The 17,529-nt window shown below is 49.1% G+C and overlaps 10 protein-coding genes across 10 annotated transcripts; 4 read left to right on the forward strand and 6 right to left on the reverse strand.

Moving 5' to 3' along the window:
• Positions 1–328: 328 nt before the first annotated feature.
• PEX11 (Peroxisomal membrane protein) lies at positions 329–1,084 on the reverse strand (the record flags this gene model as incomplete). The annotated part of the gene is made up of 2 exons (XM_031152125.1): positions 329–491; positions 543–1,084. The coding sequence occupies 2 exons, from the start codon at positions 1,082–1,084 to the stop codon at positions 329–331; spliced, it is 705 nt and encodes a 234-aa protein (XP_031002112.1).
• A 388-nt stretch (positions 1,085–1,472) lies between these two features.
• Positions 1,473–2,832, forward strand: FPG1 (Formamidopyrimidine-DNA glycosylase; the record flags this gene model as incomplete). The annotated part of the gene is made up of 5 exons (XM_031152126.1): positions 1,473–1,491; positions 1,563–1,737; positions 1,791–1,840; positions 1,889–2,240; positions 2,295–2,832. 5 exons carry the CDS (start codon positions 1,473–1,475, stop codon positions 2,830–2,832), a joined length of 1,134 nt encoding a protein of 377 aa, XP_031002111.1.
• Positions 2,833–3,888: 1,056 nt separating this feature from the next.
• On the forward strand, positions 3,889–6,966 carry LHYA1_G007197 (Endoplasmic reticulum membrane protein; the record flags this gene model as incomplete). The annotated part of the gene is made up of 4 exons (XM_031152127.1): positions 3,889–5,598; positions 5,646–5,799; positions 6,000–6,283; positions 6,331–6,966. The coding sequence occupies 4 exons, from the start codon at positions 3,889–3,891 to the stop codon at positions 6,964–6,966; spliced, it is 2,784 nt and encodes a 927-aa protein (XP_031002110.1).
• An 81-nt stretch (positions 6,967–7,047) lies between these two features.
• On the reverse strand, positions 7,048–8,301 carry yvrE (putative sugar lactone lactonase; the record flags this gene model as incomplete). Its single annotated transcript, XM_031152128.1, has 5 exons — positions 7,048–7,262; positions 7,319–7,365; positions 7,424–7,785; positions 7,858–7,907; positions 7,983–8,301. The coding sequence occupies 5 exons, from the start codon at positions 8,299–8,301 to the stop codon at positions 7,048–7,050; spliced, it is 993 nt and encodes a 330-aa protein (XP_031002115.1).
• A 409-nt stretch (positions 8,302–8,710) lies between these two features.
• Positions 8,711–9,826, forward strand: LHYA1_G007199 (AB hydrolase superfamily protein; the record flags this gene model as incomplete). The annotated part of the gene is made up of 2 exons (XM_031152129.1): positions 8,711–9,141; positions 9,202–9,826. 2 exons carry the CDS (start codon positions 8,711–8,713, stop codon positions 9,824–9,826), a joined length of 1,056 nt encoding a protein of 351 aa, XP_031002114.1.
• Positions 9,827–10,049: 223 nt separating this feature from the next.
• apg-1 (Serine/threonine-protein kinase) lies at positions 10,050–11,250 on the reverse strand (the record flags this gene model as incomplete). The annotated part of the gene is made up of 2 exons (XM_031152130.1): positions 10,050–10,400; positions 10,453–11,250. 2 exons carry the CDS (start codon positions 11,248–11,250, stop codon positions 10,050–10,052), a joined length of 1,149 nt encoding a protein of 382 aa, XP_031002103.1.
• A 461-nt stretch (positions 11,251–11,711) lies between these two features.
• ybbO (putative oxidoreductase) lies at positions 11,712–12,724 on the reverse strand (the record flags this gene model as incomplete). The annotated part of the gene is made up of 2 exons (XM_031152131.1): positions 11,712–12,285; positions 12,399–12,724. Coding segments are annotated over 2 exons (900 nt in total), but the record flags the coding sequence as incomplete, so codon positions are not given.
• A 577-nt stretch (positions 12,725–13,301) lies between these two features.
• Positions 13,302–13,628, reverse strand: LHYA1_G007202 (uncharacterized protein; the record flags this gene model as incomplete). Its single annotated transcript, XM_031152132.1, has 2 exons — positions 13,302–13,393; positions 13,499–13,628. The coding sequence occupies 2 exons, from the start codon at positions 13,626–13,628 to the stop codon at positions 13,302–13,304; spliced, it is 222 nt and encodes a 73-aa protein (XP_031002101.1).
• Positions 13,629–14,530: 902 nt separating this feature from the next.
• LHYA1_G007203 (putative isoaspartyl peptidase/L-asparaginase) lies at positions 14,531–16,292 on the forward strand (the record flags this gene model as incomplete). Its single annotated transcript, XM_031152133.1, has 4 exons — positions 14,531–14,783; positions 14,995–15,342; positions 15,401–15,593; positions 15,653–16,292. 4 exons carry the CDS (start codon positions 14,531–14,533, stop codon positions 16,290–16,292), a joined length of 1,434 nt encoding a protein of 477 aa, XP_031002100.1.
• Positions 16,293–16,416: 124 nt separating this feature from the next.
• Positions 16,417–17,476, reverse strand: LHYA1_G007204 (uncharacterized protein; the record flags this gene model as incomplete). The annotated part of the gene is made up of 3 exons (XM_031152134.1): positions 16,417–17,137; positions 17,291–17,354; positions 17,407–17,476. 3 exons carry the CDS (start codon positions 17,474–17,476, stop codon positions 16,417–16,419), a joined length of 855 nt encoding a protein of 284 aa, XP_031002099.1.
• Between the last annotated feature and the right edge of the window lie 53 nt (positions 17,477–17,529).

A 17,529-nucleotide genomic window follows, 5' to 3' on the forward strand; every position in this document is an offset into this window, starting at 1 on the left:
AAGAAAGGGCTATCATGTTCTTGTGACTTCAGATCCAGGACTCGGGAAGCTTTGTAGCATAGATGCCAGAAGCAACCAAAGTAGAAGAAGCATTCTTATAGATGCTCGAACGCTTCAAGATAGGAAATCATTTTGTTTCGTTGTGTCTTTCAGGACAAAGGTTAGGCAAATAATAAATATCCCAAAATTGCCATCTAGACAATATGAAACGATGCATTCTGTGCATCGTATCACAGCACCCTATGGCGTCGCTGGATATCAAAGTACCAACTTACATACAATTTCTTGTGTTGACTACCTCCACTCAATTTTAAAAACCCTAGTCCTCTCATGCAGTCTTCTTCCACGCACTGTGGACTCCAATCAAACTGCTCACGGTTCCAGCCAAACCAACCAATCCATCATCAAAGTTTGCCAATCCAATTGCGGTCGTAGGAACTGTCAGATCACAGAGGTCGGAAAGAAGTTGAAGGTTGAGAGCAGCACGCTCCCTGGAAACAAAGTTAGCAAAGGACCCCGCTCCTAGCGATGGTATCACATACTTCTCAATCCTCTTAGCAGCAACAACACCCTCTCCATCCTCCTTATCAATCTTGGACGTCTGCACTCTCAAATTGTAAAGCGAATACAACCCGCTCACAGTACTGAAAAATAGTCCCACAGCCCAGCACTTATACGCCTCCCTCTGAAACCTCTTCGCAGCCTCAAACTTCCGGATCCCCGCAGCATCAAGAACAGTCACAGCATCAAAACTCAGGTATCCAGCGTATCCCAACTGTCGGCCCACCGCACAGTACTTGATGACTGGATCGAGACTCTTGCTATCGGCAGCAACCGCCGCGGCTTTGAAATGCTCTACAAACTTGCCGAAGCGCAGTAGTTTGCGCGCGAGCCCGAATTGCTTCTTGATGGTCTCGAAGGGCGCGATTTCGCTGGGACTACCATTGGTGCGGAAGAGGTACCAGGCGTAGAATCGCGAGAAGTATTGGAGGGTTCGAAGGAGCTTGTCGCGACCGACAGTCGTGCCGACGAATTTGAGGTAATGTGCAACGGAGGGGTGGTAGACGAGGGAATCGGCAACCATTTTGATGGTTGAATGGGGGGCAAAGTATTCGGAAAAGCGATGTAATAAATAGTACTAGGTATTTGAGGTCGTAGAGAGTGGAAATACTCGGGGCTTGCTGGAGGATATGGGCAAACTTGTTGAAGGCTTGTGATACCGTAAGTAGAGCGAGTATCCGGGGTATGTCATATGCGCGGGGCCGAGGTTGTACGGACGGAGTATTGTGGAAAGCGGTTGGCCCGTGTCGATATATGACTCAGCAGTAATATCAATCAACAGTCAGTCACGTTTTCTCGTGTCAGATTCGCTCATTATTCTCGGAGTCATCATCATCTATGAAATCGTCTCATTCAGAAAGCAATTGCAGACATTGAAGTAGAGGCTTACAACTGGCTAGTACCATACCAAAATGCCTGAAATAGCAGAAGGTCAGTGTCGCATAAAAGGAACTTGAAGGACGAGGACCGTACCGTACCACCGCTGACATGATGTCGAACAGTTGCACGTGTGGTTCATTACCTTCGAAAGAATCTAGTAGGCAAGACTCTCGCCGTCGTGAAAGCCCCAGATGACCCCATTATATTTGGAAAGGTCGGCACCAGTGGACCTAAGTTCGAGAAAGCCATGACAGGCAAGAAAGTCCTAGATGCGAATCAGCAAGGCAAATATTTCTGGTTTGTGGCCCTAGTTCTATGTTTAATTGTCCATTCACTAATACATCAATCAGGCTTATAATGTCATCACCACCTCACCCAGTCTTCCATTTGGGCATGTCAGGTACGTAAATTTATGCCATGGCTGGTCTCTTAGTGTTGACATCTACAGGCTGGATTCACATTCGAGGTGAACCTAACGGACACTATCGGCCCAAGGCAACCAAAGAAGATGAAGAATGGCCTCCAGAATTCTGGAAATTCAAACTGGAGACCGACAGCCAGCCCAAAGTCGAAGCAGCTTTCGCGGATCCTCGAAGATTTGGCCGAATACGTTTGGTCAACTGCGCAGCAGAGGACATCAAAAGTACCACTCCTCTCATTGAAAACGGCCCGGATCCTGTAATCGACAAAGACATTTTCACTGCAGAGTGGTTGGAGGCGAAGATTTTGAGCAAAAGGGTCCCCATAAAGGGCTTCCTGTTGAATCAATCGATGATAAGCGGAATTGGTAACTGGGTTAGGTCAGTATACTTATCACACCTGAATGCAAAGGCCCAGTGGGCTAAACTATCTAGCGACGAGATTTTATACAATGCAAAATTGCACCCGGAGCAATACACCAATACGTTCAGCTCGGAGATGATCAAGCAGCTTCATAAATCCATCCTTTACGTCTGCCAGACTGCCGTAGATCTGCTAGGTGATTCGAGCAAGTTCCCAGATGAGTGGTTATTCAACCATCGTGGGGTAAAGTCGAAGACAAAAGCTGCCATCACTTTGCCAAACGGAGCGAAAATGATTTATCTCACTGTTGCTAGCAGGTCCAGTTGCGTGGTGCCGAGTGTGCAGAAGAAGATCGTTGAATTCCCTGCAGATGTGAAGAAAGAAGATCTCAACGGAGGAGAAGATGCCGAGAGCGAGAAGGAAATCAAGCCTAAGGCAAGAGCGTCGAACAAGAGGAAGGCTGTGGTGGTGGAAGATGAGGAGGTTGTCAAGGCTGAGGAAGAGGAACTTGATAAAGATGAACCCAAAGGGAAGGCCAAGAAGGCCAAATCTACTCCGAAGGCGAAGATCGGCAAAGTGAAGATTAAGAAAGCATCAAGCGAAGATTGACGTCGATACACCCCGGTGCCAAGGACAAAATAATTCTACGAGGACATGTATTATATGAAAGCCTACGACGCCCAGCCAGCGTTCTCTTACAGTGTGAACCGCTAGATGGAATGAGGATGGGATCGGGCACACTACCTGAGCTTCGCAGCAATCCGCTTCTTCTCCTACCCCGCGTGTTGCGGAATAAGAGGCGTGAATGCGAGATCTGAATATAGAACGTAGAAGAAGCGTTAGGAAGTATAAAAATTCAAGAAGAGTGCTAAGTACGAGCCACTTCTCCTATAAAGTCTTCAGAGAAAGCGTTTAATGACCCGCCACACCTTCCTTCATGTAGGCATAATAATACGAGCGTCCATCAGCCAGTCGCTGCATTGAAGAAATCTGTCCACCGTTCACCTATCACCCACTCTCTCCGGTAGGTTGGAATCATCCTGTGCAAACGCACCTCGACTGACCTCTTGGAGATATATTTTAATAAAGGAAGCACTTTTCTTCGACCAAGTTTTCCAACTCCACATCCCCCTGTATCACTCACTGCTTAATCTCAACCTACACATGAAATAAGATAGCACATCTACCTACCTCGATAACACCATTACTAGACTTCTAAGCTCTAGCCAATTCTCGTCTCCACTCCCTCAAACCGAGACCCTAGAAAACAGCTACTAAACTCTTCAACTGCCAAGCAAGGAGAGGTGTTCATGTACAGGAGGTCTCACATTCCTAAGACAGCAGCGGCTTAAATGTAGCATTCCCCACAAGGCAGTCGGCAACCGCTTGGTATTTTACGATCCTAAAGTTTTTATTAAAATTTACTTGGAGGCAACAGTTCATGGCAGGACGTTGGATTATGTTTTGAGATCTAGCTTAGTCATGTGACATATCGCCCCATCAAAACCGACAAAGAGCTAGCAGCTTCCCGGCCCGAGTTCGCGCTATGGTTTCACTCAGTCCGACCGACTTCTAAGCATCTTGATCTTGATATATTGCTTCGCATCACACACCCAGTACCAAGATCTGCAGCATCTTCATGCTAGCCCGGTACGAGAGGTCGACATGCCGATGTCTGTGGAGGATGACTCTCGAAGCCAAAAAGGGCCAGGGCCAGGGCACGGGCTTCTAAAGGATGGCGCCGTGTTGTCCGCCACAGACTTAGATGGATCCCACCAACAGCATCAGTATCAGCACATGAGCTCTAGTCCTGTTACTCACCCAGCTGCCAAAGAAACAAGACATCTCATATCGCCGTCGCCTACGCCATCCGCCAGAAGCTCGTCTTCATCTTCAGTCGTGACCACGGACTCATCGAGTGAGCCGCCGGACACCGTATCATCTGCTCCAAATCTGCGCAGCTATTCCGGCCATTTGGAAAAGAGAGCTCATGATTCTGCTTCTGAAGTAAACGGGGAAGTAAAGTACCCCTCGGCCCTCCCTATCTCAAAACCACTACCTCTTCACGAGCTCCATGATATCCCGGAGGAGAGAGTCAAGAAGCCCCGAAAACTGTCAGCGGCCAGCCCAAACGGAGAGATTTTGAAACTGTCAGCGGCCGAGATGGAAGAGTTGACTTCAGCCCCAGATTCATTACCTGTCACTTCCCCGGTCAAACTGTCTCTCGCAGCTTCTCCGATGTTTGATAAGAGAGGCTCAGTGTCAGAGCCTACTCGCTCTGATGCAGATGACCAGAGGAAGACCGAGCAAGTTTACAGGTCGGCTACTTCTGAACCTTTCAAAATACATACGGAATCAACTGGGGAGCGGCGGCCCAGTAATGAGAGTACGCCGAGCAACCTAGTTGGCAGGCGGCCTGGATTATTGTCGTCCAGGACTATATCAACTCCAGTGACTAGCAGCAATCGTATGCCATCTTACAGCAAAGGTTCGGCAGGTTCGGCTCGTCAACCGTCACCGAGACATAAATCAATTCCTCATGGTGCATGGCTGGAGCCATTAGATATCAATTCGAGTTCAAAGCCATTACCCAAAAATGTAAACGGGTCGGCTGATCGCCAACCTTCGCCAATTCATCCGTCTATTCCTCTTCCGCCTATGTCAATACCCACATATCTACAACTTGAGTTATCATCATCCAGGCCATCGCCTTTGTATATTTATCGATCCGCAACAGGAGATACACCCTACGAATCCTCCAAAATTAAATTTGAGCGTTTATTGAACTTTCTGTTATTACCACCGCAACTGGAGCAAGTACTTTTTTTCGGATCATTGGCGTGTCTTGATGCATGGCTGTATACCTTTACCATCTTGCCACTTAGATTCCTCAAGGCGGCAGCTATCCTGATTCAGTGGTGGGGCGAAGCTCTGTCGAAAGAAGCACATTTTATATTGGGATTCATTTACCACGGGGCTGGAAGATTCTGGCATCGCCAGCGTGATCGAAATGGTAGTTCTGATTCATCCTCTCGGTCTCGAAGTGTTTCAAGGGCACGACGCCCAATAGCTTCAACCACGTCGTCATTGCAGTCTCAACCAGCGAGAACTTCTGAATCAAGTAATGGTCACGGCAGTTACGAGCAGTTCATGTCTGAGCTGGAGCGTAAGTCAAGGCAGGGATGGGGTCGCAAACATCGACGAACGAAATCACAACCCTCATCATTATCTTCAAATCACAAGGCGGACCTTCTTCAGGGTGCCGTGATAATATGTACCTGTATCCTTTTAATGAAACTTGATGCAAGCAGAATGTACCACAATATCAGAGGGCAGTCAGCTATCAAACTCTATGTCATCTACAATGCTCTCGAGGTATGTCAGTCAGTATGTGACCACACTTCTTTTGCTAATAATGGCAGGTATGCGACAAGCTGTTCTCTGCTTTAGGACAGGACATATTCGAATGCCTCTTTTCCAACGAGACATTGGAGCGAGATCCTGATGGTCGAAGCAAGATCCTCAGACCTCTTGGCATGTTCGTGCTGGCGTTGATATATAATGTCATCCACGCAGGTACTTTGTTTACCCAAGTTATTACATTGAACGTTGCAGTCAACTCGTACTCGAACGCCTTGCTGACACTGCTCCTTTCGAACCAATTTGTTGAAGTCAAGTCAACCGTGTTTAAGATGTTTCAAAAAGATAATCTTTTCCAATTGGCGTGCGCGACGTCGTGGAACGATTCCAACTATGGCTAATGTTGGTCATTATAGCTCTAAGAAACATAGTAGAGCTCGGCGGATTGAGCATCGTTGGGAACGAGGCAGATTTAGCCAAGGATACTACTACACCGATCAGGACCAATTCTATCCTACCTAACAGCTTCACTATCCTTCCCAACTGGTCTGGCGAGGTCCTCACCCCATTCCTCCTGGTGCTTGGAAGCGAGATGCTGGTAGACTGGATCAAGCACGCCTATATCAGCAAGTTTAACCGGGTCAAACCCGCTATCTACCAAAAATATCTAGATGTTCTAGCGAAAGACTATTACTCCAATGTAAGTGCGCCCTTAGGCAAGCACAAAGTTTCATACTGACTTGCCAGGCTTTCGTGAATCAGAACCTCATTAAAAGATTGGGTCTCCCAGTTATCCCATTATCATGTCTGTTCATTCGGTCCTCTGTCCAGACCTACCACATGTTCCTCGCCACCCATGTGCCACCACCTATTTCTTCTACTGCTACTGCACTATCGGTTGAGTCTGCCACTGCATCTCCAGCTACCATGGCCGCCCTTGAACACTTCGACAACATTATCCGGAAAGCCCTTGGAAGATCAACGTTCGGGATCCCACATCCGGAATCCTTGAACCAATGGTATCTTCCCAGCGCCGATGACGTAATCGCCGCCTTGACTATGCTCATCTTCTTCCTGGGTGCTTTCCTCGTGCTTCTGGCATGCAAGTTAGTCCTCGGGATGTTACTACTGAAGTTTGCGCGGAACAGATATCAAACTATGAAGAAGCGTGACCATCAGAATTACGACATGGATGGCAAAAGGATTGGCGGGTGGGGAATGGTTGAGTTGGAGGAAGAAAAGCGGCGATACTTTTTTGAGGATGATCCGGAGACGTTAAAGAAGCTGAAAGAGAAAGAGCGGCTTGCTAAGGAAAAAGCTGCCGCGGGGCAGGATTTTTCGAAGATCAGTAGGTATGAGATGTCTGCGAAGAGGATTTGGTAGCTTTTGTATACCCAGATGACTTTGCACATATAGCTTGAAGTCTTTCCAATATGAATAAATCTCAGATCAAGCTTCTGTTTCCTATCCTCCAAATTCATGTTTAGGCTGTCCTCTCGTTCCTGCTGGTGCTTCATATCGGTAAACATGACCACCTTCATCTTCCCCCCCTGCACCTTTGTCTTGTGCAGTAGTAACGAACAGAACATCTAGGTTCTTCCCTCCCCAAGTTGGGCATGTTACTGCTTTTGCTGAAAACAAAACATCTCTAACGTGTATGCCTGAAGGATCATAGACCACTGTTCCTTTGGTGAGTTTTTATGTTAACGAAAGAGAATAGGCTTACAAGACTTACTAACTCGACTAGATCCGTACACTGCCATCCAGATATTCCCGTCCGTGCTATTGCAGTCAGTTCTTGCAGATCTGATCTCCATCTAACTAAAGAAAAGAAGCTCACTCCATAACCAATCCGTCCGGCTCCATATCCGATCCCGCGAAATCCACAAACACCCTCTGGTTTGAGATGGAACCGCTTTCGAGATCAAAATCATACGCCCAGGTCTTTTGGCCGACTGAGTCATTGAAATACACTTTTCCCCCACCACAACAATTAGCGACTACTTGCTGTACATGGAGTTTCATGGAAGTTGCATTGGTGGAAGGAAACTCACTGGTTTTGATGTCTGGACTCCATCCAATTCCATTGCCACAAATCACCCCACTCTCCATCTGATGCAGAGACCCATCCGGATCATACCTCCATAACCGGCCCTTGGGTTCGTAACTTGCGGGGATCTTTCCCGGTCCCATAGCTGCTGCCTGTCTCGTTATTAGTTTCCTTACTTTCCCTGCTTATAAGCAAGAAGGGGAATCAAGAAGATTCGCACGCACCTTTTTGTCAATCTCAGCCACCCAAAACCGGCCTTTGGCATCAATGGCTCCTAAGTAGTCAGTAGTTAGCGAAATGTATGCATCTATCTCCCTAACGTTTGACGAAAGGAAAGCCAAATACCCACCATCATTCAATCTCAACTCTGCCCTCTCGCTCTGCGGGATAATCTCCCTCACAACATCGAGTTTCCCCGTCTCCTCGTCGAGGAAAGCAATCCCCTGGTAATAAGCACAGATATAACTCCCCTTCACCCCTTTCCTGAAGCACATGACCGATACGCTATCTTCCAGAACAAGGGTTTTGGCATCGCCGTCCGGAAGGCTGGGATCGTTGGGGCTGAGATGTAAAATGTGGAGCTCGGAGGGGGTCTTGAGAGGGTCGACCCAGTGCAGGGTGTGCGTGTTGTTGTGCGTGCGGAAGAGAGGCGCTTCGCCAAGGACCATGGGGCCGAGATGGGGGTTTTTGTACCATGGTTTTAGGGGGGGCGTGGTGGGGATTGGGGGAGACATTGGAGATTTGTTTTTCTGCGTGTATTTATGGATGATGGTTTGTTTCTAAGATGTGTGAGATATTTCTCCTCGAGGTAGTGCCTTCAATTTTATTAAACACTGTTTTTATGTTGCATTAGAATTGCGAGCATGTATCTTGGCTGCCGATCTGGTCCCCCACTTTTGAGGTTGAGGAAATTGTACAAAGGCAAACCCAACGTTACACGAGATCATGCAGCATGCTACTAGCTAGTACTTATTGCAAAGGTATATATATATAATCCTCCAATCCTTTCTTTCTCTGTGAGATTGACCATTTTCCGCCTTGTTAAATACTAGAAAACGCGAGTAGAAACCAAACACCATGACTTCCAATGCCGAACCTCAAGGTCCTGGTTCTGGTCCTCAACCCCCATACCCGCTCCATCCTTCAATTCAAGATAAGCTGGACCCAGTCTACGCTGCCTTTTATAACAAGCACCTCATTAACCAACAACAAGTCCACCTCCGCCCCGTCTCTGCCTCCCGCACCTCCGGTGTTCTGATTCCCGGTGCAGGGCCCGAACTCCCTGTTGGAAAAGTTGAGGATATCTCTATCAAGAGGAGAGAAACTGAAGGCCCGGATGTGCTAGTCAGAGCATTTACCCCTGAAGGTGAGAAGCCGGAAAAGGGCTGGCCGTTAATGGTCTACTACCATGGTGGAGGCTGGGTGCTGGGCAATATCAACACCGAGAATGTGGTCTGCACGAATCTATGCAATAGAGCGAAATGCGTCGTCGTCACAGTAGATTATCGGTATTTGAATTTCATTTCCCCGTTGCTCACTCTTACTATTTCAAGCTAATCATGGAGTAGACTGGCTCCAGAAGATCCATACCCAGCCGCTGTCCACGATTCCTGGGAGGCGCTGCTCTGGCTGAACGCCGAGGGTCCCGCACACTTATCTCTTGATCTCTCACGCAGCGCTGTAGGCGGATCCTCAGCCGGCGGCAACCTCGCAGCCATCATGTGCCACAAAGCGCTCTCGGCGCCATCGCTCGTGCCCAAGTTCTCCACGCAGCTGCTCCTCGTGCCCGTCATGGACAATACGGCACTGCCCAGCACAACGCTCTCGTGGAAGGAGAACGAATTCACGCCCGCGCTGCCAGCGGAGAAGATGCTGTGGTATCGCCGCCACTACCTGCCGGATGAGAAGACCTGGGGAGAGCCGGAAGCTAGTCCGCTGCTGTACGGTAATGGTAGTGGGGAGTGGGGACGTTTGCCGAGGGCACTGATTGTGGTGGGTGAGTTGGATGTGTTAAGGTCGGAGGGGGAAGAGTATGCGGCAAAGCTGGAGGAGAATGGCGTCAAGGCGGATTTGAAGATTATGAAAGGTATGCCGCATCCGTTTTTGGCTATGGATGGTGCGTTGCAGCAGGGGAAGGATGCGATCACGTTTATGGTGGAGGCGTTGAAGGATGCTTTTGGTGGGGAGAAGTAATTATGGAGAGAATAATAAGTAGAAGGTGTGAAGGAAACAGTGGAGGAATTTTGACAGAAAGAACTAGATTGACTGGAGTAAATGAACATAAATTAGAGACTTGCTCTAGGGATAATTAGCCATAGATAGGCTGATCAAAATTAGAGAAGAAAGAAGAAAATTAAACTTCCATTCCAGAGATAGAGACAAACTCCTTCAAATGCTGGTCCCTAATCAAAACACCTCACAGAAGCAGGCCCCTAGTAACACCAAATACTCTCCTCGCAGCATCCTGATCTTCAACATCAACAAATTCTTGACCTTCCCGGGTATTGGCTCTCCAACTTCTCCACTCAGATTCAATTGTAGACACCAAGTCCAAAACAGCGGGTCTATCGGCGGGCTCAGGCTTTAGCATATCACCAACGATATTCCTGAGACCCTGGGAATACCCTTTATCGTTCATACGGGAGATTTGCCAGTCGTAAGAGTAGATACGTGGTGGAGGCATGTCCGTCATCATAGTATAGATGACTGCTCCCAAAGACCAGAGTTCACTGGCACGGGTCCAGGATTGGGTGTGGTTGTAGACCTCCTGAGGTATTTGTTAGATATTGCCGCAACGATCCACGGAGAAGATAACTTACAGGAGCCCAATACCACTGCTTGGCAATTGGCGCATCCTCAACTCTCTGCCCCATAGCCACTCTCGCCCCGACACTCCCACAAACTTTGGCCCACTGGAAACCACCCAACTTACACTCGCCATAAAATTCCCCTTTGGTTCCCGTCGGCTTCTTGAACCAGATCTGACCCGGACTGACATCCATAATCAGAACCGCCTGCCAGTCCTCATCATGCTTGACCCATTCTCCCGGAATGCCCTCCGTCTCTTTGACACCGTGATGCAACCACAGTAGAGCGCGCGAAATGGATCGCAGCACATGCCAGCAGAGCGATTCGGGCAGCGAAGGACGGGCTTGGTTTGGAGAGGCGAGTCTGTGCCAGGCAGCTGTGTCTGCGAAGCCCGGTAAGGAGTGAGCGGAGCGCATGAGATAGGCCAGTGAGCCGGCATTCATGTCTTCCCATATGGTGATATCGCCATACTCGCCAGCTTCTGAGGTGCTGCCGTTGAGAGCTGAGGTCTGGACAACGTCGACGAGGGAGATGATGCTGGGGTGGTTGAGGATGCGGGATAGAGAGAGAGTGGCGTGCGGGATGATCACTGAGGCTAGTTTTGTGTTGAAGGTTGGTGGATCGTCGGGGCTTTTGGTGTCCTCGAGGTCCAGCTCTGTGGGATCCAGGGGCGAGTCTTTGGTGTATATCTCTGGAACTTTGGATGCTAAGAAAGTGGCGTTGTCTATAGTACGGAGGACGGGTTTAGATGATGCGATATCTTGTGGTTCATTTGGATTGATAGGGATGTAGCGAGGTTGGATCGACATGTTGAAAAGTCAGGAGAAACTTCAGTGATTGCGGAGAAGTTTCTATCCTGGAGTCTGTCATCTCTGGGACATTAAATATGATCGCAGGCTCGAGGAATGTAGCAATAAACGAAATATGTAAACGTTCTCAAGAACCTCATTTTCTTAAGCGAACACCAGATTTTGGATCTTATAAACAGCTTCCACGTGTTATGCTCTTTCACCAGCGTCATGGGATACTTCCATATGGAGAACTCACTCGAGGATATACTTGGGTCACACAAGATGAGGGGGCCATTACTGTATCACAACAGAGATTGAATTCGAACCGAGAAAATACGGAGGCACTTGCTCTTCCATCATTGTTCTACCCTATAGTTCTATTTTGAGACTTTGGAACTAGAAAAGGCGTAAAGTCCATGTCAACGTTTCACGTGATAGACATCTCAACAACAGTTACAAGACTCCTTTCTAGCTAGCTATTAGTCCGCATCCGTAGAACTCCACAACTTCTCCGTAACATCCAACATATGCCGATGTTCCTCAATCTTAACCCTAATCCTCGCCACACAATCCTTCCCCAACGGCAACCTAATCGTCTCCTCAAGCCCCTCCCCCAATCCCCTCCCCATCACAGCATCAAACACAGCCCTACACCCCTTCTCCACATCATTCGGGGCGCTGGCCCCCACACCCCCCAGCGCAACCGTAGCATCCAGTACCTGCTTGACGACCGTCCCCTCATACTCCCGCGGCAACGCTGCCTCGGGCCTCGCCAGCGCGCGCGAGAAATTCGTGCCGAACCAGCCCGGTTCGACCAGCAGGACGCGGATCCCGAGGGGCTTGACTTCGTGGTACAGGGCTTCGGAGAAGGCTTCGAGCGCGAATTTGGAGGCGGAATACAGGGACCGCGAGGGCTTGGCTTCGAGGCCGGTGGCGCTGCTTATTTGGACGACGGTGCCGGAGTGGCGGACGCGCATCGAGGGCAGGATCAGCCGGGTTAGGGTGAGGGGGCCGAAGAAGTTGGTGGCCATTTGGGCGCGTGCTTCTGCGTCGCTATACATGTAGTGCAGTCGTTAGTTAACCAGCCAATTGTGTTTTATATGACCAGTTGTGGGATATGATGACAGGGGAAGGCAAGGCAAGGGAATCGTATGTATAGTATGTACCTGAAGGTTTCGAAAGCTCCTAGGAGAGCGTAGCCCGCAGCGTTAACTAGGATATCGATTCGTCCCCATACGTTTGTGGCTTTCTCGACCGCTTTAGCTAACTCGGGTTCTGGAGCACAGACGTCTAGGGTATGCCATACGCCGCCCAGGCTCTGGACTTCGGAGACGAGGACGGGGGTTTTGGAGGGGTTGCGGGATGTGGCTATCACTTTGTGGCCGGAGCGTAGGGCGAGGAGTGCAAGGCTAGTGCCGAAGCCGGATGAACAGCCTGTGATGAACCATATTGGTGGAGACGACATTGTGTGTGCTGTAGATAGAGGGTCGAAGACTGTGGAGGGAGTGAGGAGGAATGACAGATGAGGGCAAGTATGGAAGGATTGCTGTTATATAAAGCTGGTAAACTGATGTTAATCACTTGGCTATCTGGTTCGGGAGTGTTTGCTATTGGGTAAAAGTACGAATGAAACAGTAAGTGTAAGCAGGGTGATGGGGTTAAGATATTATATCCGAGTGTAAATCTCAATAACGGACTTAATAAGGTATGCATTTTATAGTTCGAAGCTTGTCCTTGCAAACATTGAGGATCATTGAACAATCACTTCGCCTACCTGAGAGCAACTTTCTCAACAGAAGGCAGTGAAGGGGCGTGCTTGCAAACACATGACTAGCACAAGACATAAATCGACGCAATGAAGAAATAGGATAAGTGAAAGTCCAAAGTGAGTCTGAAGGGCGGAGAAACTATAAAATCCGGATCACTCATTAGATGTACACAATAGTACAAATGTATACGGTAGATCAAAATGAATTCTCATTGTAAAGTTCAACTGGCCAAGAGCAATTGAACCCTGGCGATGAACTGCTAACAGCATCTATTGATACTGAGTAAAAGCGCACGAGCACTTAAAGTTTGTTGACCTCGTCGTTGACAAGATTGTTGACTTCGGGGTCTGCGCCAGCTGGAAGACCTTCCTTGCCTGCAAACTGGTCGACGGCTACAGGAAGTAGGTTAGCGCATGATCTGTTGCGTATCAAGTAGTATGTACACGTATCAAGAATACATTGACCACATCAAGCAGAATGAGAGGAGGGAAGCGTACCAGAGTCTACCAATGTGTCTTCCGTCTTGTCATTGCTGCCATTTTGATTATTCGCGTTGTTATCGCCATCTTTTCCACCCTGTCCCGTAGCATCGTTCTCGAATTCTTTAATGTCGTCTCCGAAACCCATATTGATTGATTTTGTAGTGTGTTGTGATCTAAAGGCAAAGCAAGTCAGTCTCAATATAAGGTTTGATGCCAAGGTCTGGGCACTGCAAGTACTCACTGGGGAAGTTGTAATAGTGGATGATGGATGCTTTGCCAAGAGGAAAGAGGGGAAGGCCAAGACGCTTTATAGAGTAACATATCAAGCTTAAGCAAGGAAGAGCGCAAATATGCACAATGATGTGCTTGTGGTGGTCTTATCTCGATAGCGTGTATCCATATCCATCCAAGTGGCTGCTTGAAATCCGGCGTCAATAATGGCGGGGCATAATAGAAGCATATTGGTTGGATGGCATGGCGGGTGTGATGAAAAGGGGGCAAGAGGCGTTTCACTAGAGAATCGGAGCTAAAGCATTTATCCAAATGCTTGTTGAGCTGAAGCGAAGCCTTGTTTGGACTGCATAAAGAGAGCGGGGTCAATGTGTGCCAGACCCATAAGTGTTATAAGTTCAGAGTCCCCGGAGAAGGATTTCTTGGAATAACCCTGGTCTTAGAAACAGCACCCATGAGGATTCAAGGGAGTAGAAGTTAGAAGTCTACCCTCTCCTCTCCTTTGTGGGCATACAGGCTTCTGCCAAGCTGAGACACTCTATCTCATGAGGTCCTTTGGCTTTGGCTAGAAATGGATGCTGCAACTCGGAAAGTGTTGTTGTCGTCTCATATCTTGGCATTCAGGGTCCAGATGAGATGGATATGGGCTCATACACGTGACCTGGCCGATAGGAGAACCTGATAAGAGAAAGGTGGGGGTAGCAACCAACCCCACATACCATCAACATCTCCCATCAAAATCGACCTTTACCTACCTAGTACCTTACGACTACTCTCTATATTTATACCACAGATACAATAAACAATATCAATATCATGGAGTACAAAATGCAATCTTCCTCTGGCATTACACCCCGCATAATAATCCATGGCGGCGCTGGAAACATCCTCCCCAGCAACCTCCCTCCTGAGAAATACAAGCTGTATCACGACTCTCTGCTCAAGATCCTAGCCACAACTCACCATTTTATGACCTCGCCCTCCTCATTTCCCCTCACAACAGCCTCTTCTACCTCCGCGCTTGATACCGTCACATTCGCCGTTACGCAGCTAGAAAACAACCCTCTCTGTAATTGACCACCCCCATTCCTTTGAAGTTTGTTGCCCGTCCTTGATGTTGAGTTTCCTCGTTGAGACCCCAAAAATTTGTTTGGTTATCTTGGAGTTCATTTCATTGCTCTCTATATACAAGGACGTCTAGGATACGAACGGCGCCGGCGATTTTAAATGTCCCACTCTGCCTAGCACATTATAATCCAGCACTAACTCTTTACATACAGTCAACTCCGGACACGGCGCAGTCTTTACCCGCGATGGAGTCAATGAGCTCGAAGCTTCGGTCATGGTATCAAGGGAGAGTAAGAAGAGGGGCGTGGGCCTGATGGGCTTGCAACATGTCAAGAATCCCATAAAGCTTGCGAGGGAGATGCTACTGCACGGGGAGCAGGATTTAGAGGGCGGGAATGGGGAGCATAGGGGCCCCATGGCTGAAGACCTGTCCCTATCGAGGAGTTTAGGGGCCCAAGGGCATTGTCAATTGCATAAGTATAGTGCAGAGAAGCTGGCCGAGCAGTGGGGATTGGAGATGGTGGATCCGAGTTATTTCTTTGTCCAGGCACGCTGGGATGGTACGTACGTTCGTTGTAATGTTAGAGCGAAAGGTATACGTACTGACTGGATTGATAGAGCATGTCAAAGGAATAGAGAAGGAGAAAATAGGCGGGGTTGCTACCTGGGATGAAAAACACTTCTTCCCACAAGGTACATGTGGTGCTGTTGCCCTTGACAGCGAAGGGGTAGTGGCCGTAGCCACGAGCACTGGGGGAATGACCAATAAAATGACTGGCAGGATAGGGGACACGCCAACGCTCGGAGCTGGGTGAGTAATCGGCTCCATCCCAAAATCCAGCTTCACAATATGCTAATACATTGCTTCAGGTTCTGGGCAGAGGAATGGGAAGATGAATACCCTTCCAAAACCGAGACCCTGCTCCGACAGTCGAAACCAGGCATGATACTCAGCGAGGCCCTGAAAGGATTAATGGCCGATTGTCTGCCGAACCCCATGGCCTATTCGCCAATCCCCGCGGCGGATCTTGACCCCGCATTCCTTGCTAAAGGAGACAAGGTATTCCGAGCAGGCGCCATGTCCGGTACAGGAAACGGCGACTCGTTCCTGCGGATAAACGCTGTACGAACAGCGTCTGCTATAGCTCGATATCGGGGATCCAAGGGCAACGAGAAGACGAGTCTGCAAGATGCTGTTACGGAAGTCACGGGCCCGGGAGGAGAGTTGGTGAAAAGTGCTGGTAATAGGTGGAGGAAGACTGGGGAGGGCGAAGGGGGAATTATTGGTATTGAAATAACGGTTGTCGTTGATGCAAATGGCGAAAAGAAATCGGCTGTTTCGCATATCGTGGATGACTTTAATTGTGGAGGCATGTTCCGCGCAGCTGTTGATAAACATGGGAAGGCTGTCATGAGAGTTTGGAAGCCGAAGCAGCATGAAGGCCTCGAGGCTTATGAGGGTGAAGGTAGAGAGTACGACTTGAGAGATTGGCTAGAAGAGAAGATGTAGACTGAACAACTCAATACCTCTCTCCCAAGCGCACGACATCTTCCAACAAAGATTGAACTTGCTGGTCTAAAGTTTAATATGGTATCTTCAACTAACATAAACATATAACATTAACCCAAAAAACCTAATCAATAACAAACTTCCCCTTCACTCTCTCATCCCCCGTTGGAACCGCACGTCTCCCCACCCCCCTATTCATCCCACCACCATTCCCATCCCCATCCGCCTGATGCCCATAACTACTTGGTTTATTCATCTGAGTTGTGTCCCTTGCTACATTATACATATCCCAGACCCTCTCCACCAGCCCCTCGACCTCCTTCCCCCCATCCGCATCCGCATCCCCATTCCTCCCCTCGACACTCAACCTCCCATCCACCTCCTCAATAAAATCCCTCACCTTCACCATCTCATACTCATCCTTGCGCAGCCGATCCGGCAGCCCCTGTCCCTTCAACAGCGCCAGCAGCCCCGCCGTCGCCGCATTCACAACACCGAGTACGGCGATCGTCACGTTGTAGGAGTGCAGTTTCGAGAGCGGGCCCAGAGAGGCGCCAATGAGGATTTGCAGGCCGAGCGCCGTGTAGTAGAGGCTTTCTACGGCGACGTATTGGCGCGAGCGCCAGCGCGCAAGGCCGAGGACTTGCTTGTAGAGGCCCGTGGCGCTGGCGCGCGCGGCTTCTAGGTCTCCGCCCCTGACCCCGTCGTCGTTGGGGATGGTGACGTTTATGCCGATGGCGGAGCGGAAGATGGTGAGCTTGGAGGGGGGTGGTGGCTCGGATGTCGAGGTGGAGCTGGAGTTCGAGTTGGGGTTGGGGTTGAGGAGAGGGGTTTGCTCGCTGGAGCTGGAGTGAGACATTGGGGGCGCGATGCTGGGGGGGATTATAGAGGGAATAGAGGGGATAGAGGGAAAGAGGGAGTGAAGATAGGAGAGGGGAGATATACTACTTATTACCTTGGCCTTATCGTAGATAGATAGGAATAGGAAAGGTACCTACCTGCTGTACGTCAGCGGGCGCTTCAGGTCAAGGGGCCTCAGATCAAATGCTTGGAAGGATGTCGCTGATCAAGTCCGGGGTTGGTGTTTCGAAGTGTTTTGCTTGTAGCCCCTGACTCGGTAAGGATGACTTGCAAATCAGAAGATGCGATTGCGATGCTACTGTAAGACAGGAGGTGAGGTGCATTGCCACGTGCTAGAGCCTGGAGCCTTTCTGGAAAAGATGGGATGGCCTGATAA

Source organism: Lachnellula hyalina (assembly GCF_007821495.1).
Source record: "Lachnellula hyalina strain CBS 185.66 chromosome Unknown contig00188, whole genome shotgun sequence".
Taxonomy (NCBI): Eukaryota; Fungi; Ascomycota; class Leotiomycetes; order Helotiales; family Lachnaceae; genus Lachnellula; species Lachnellula hyalina.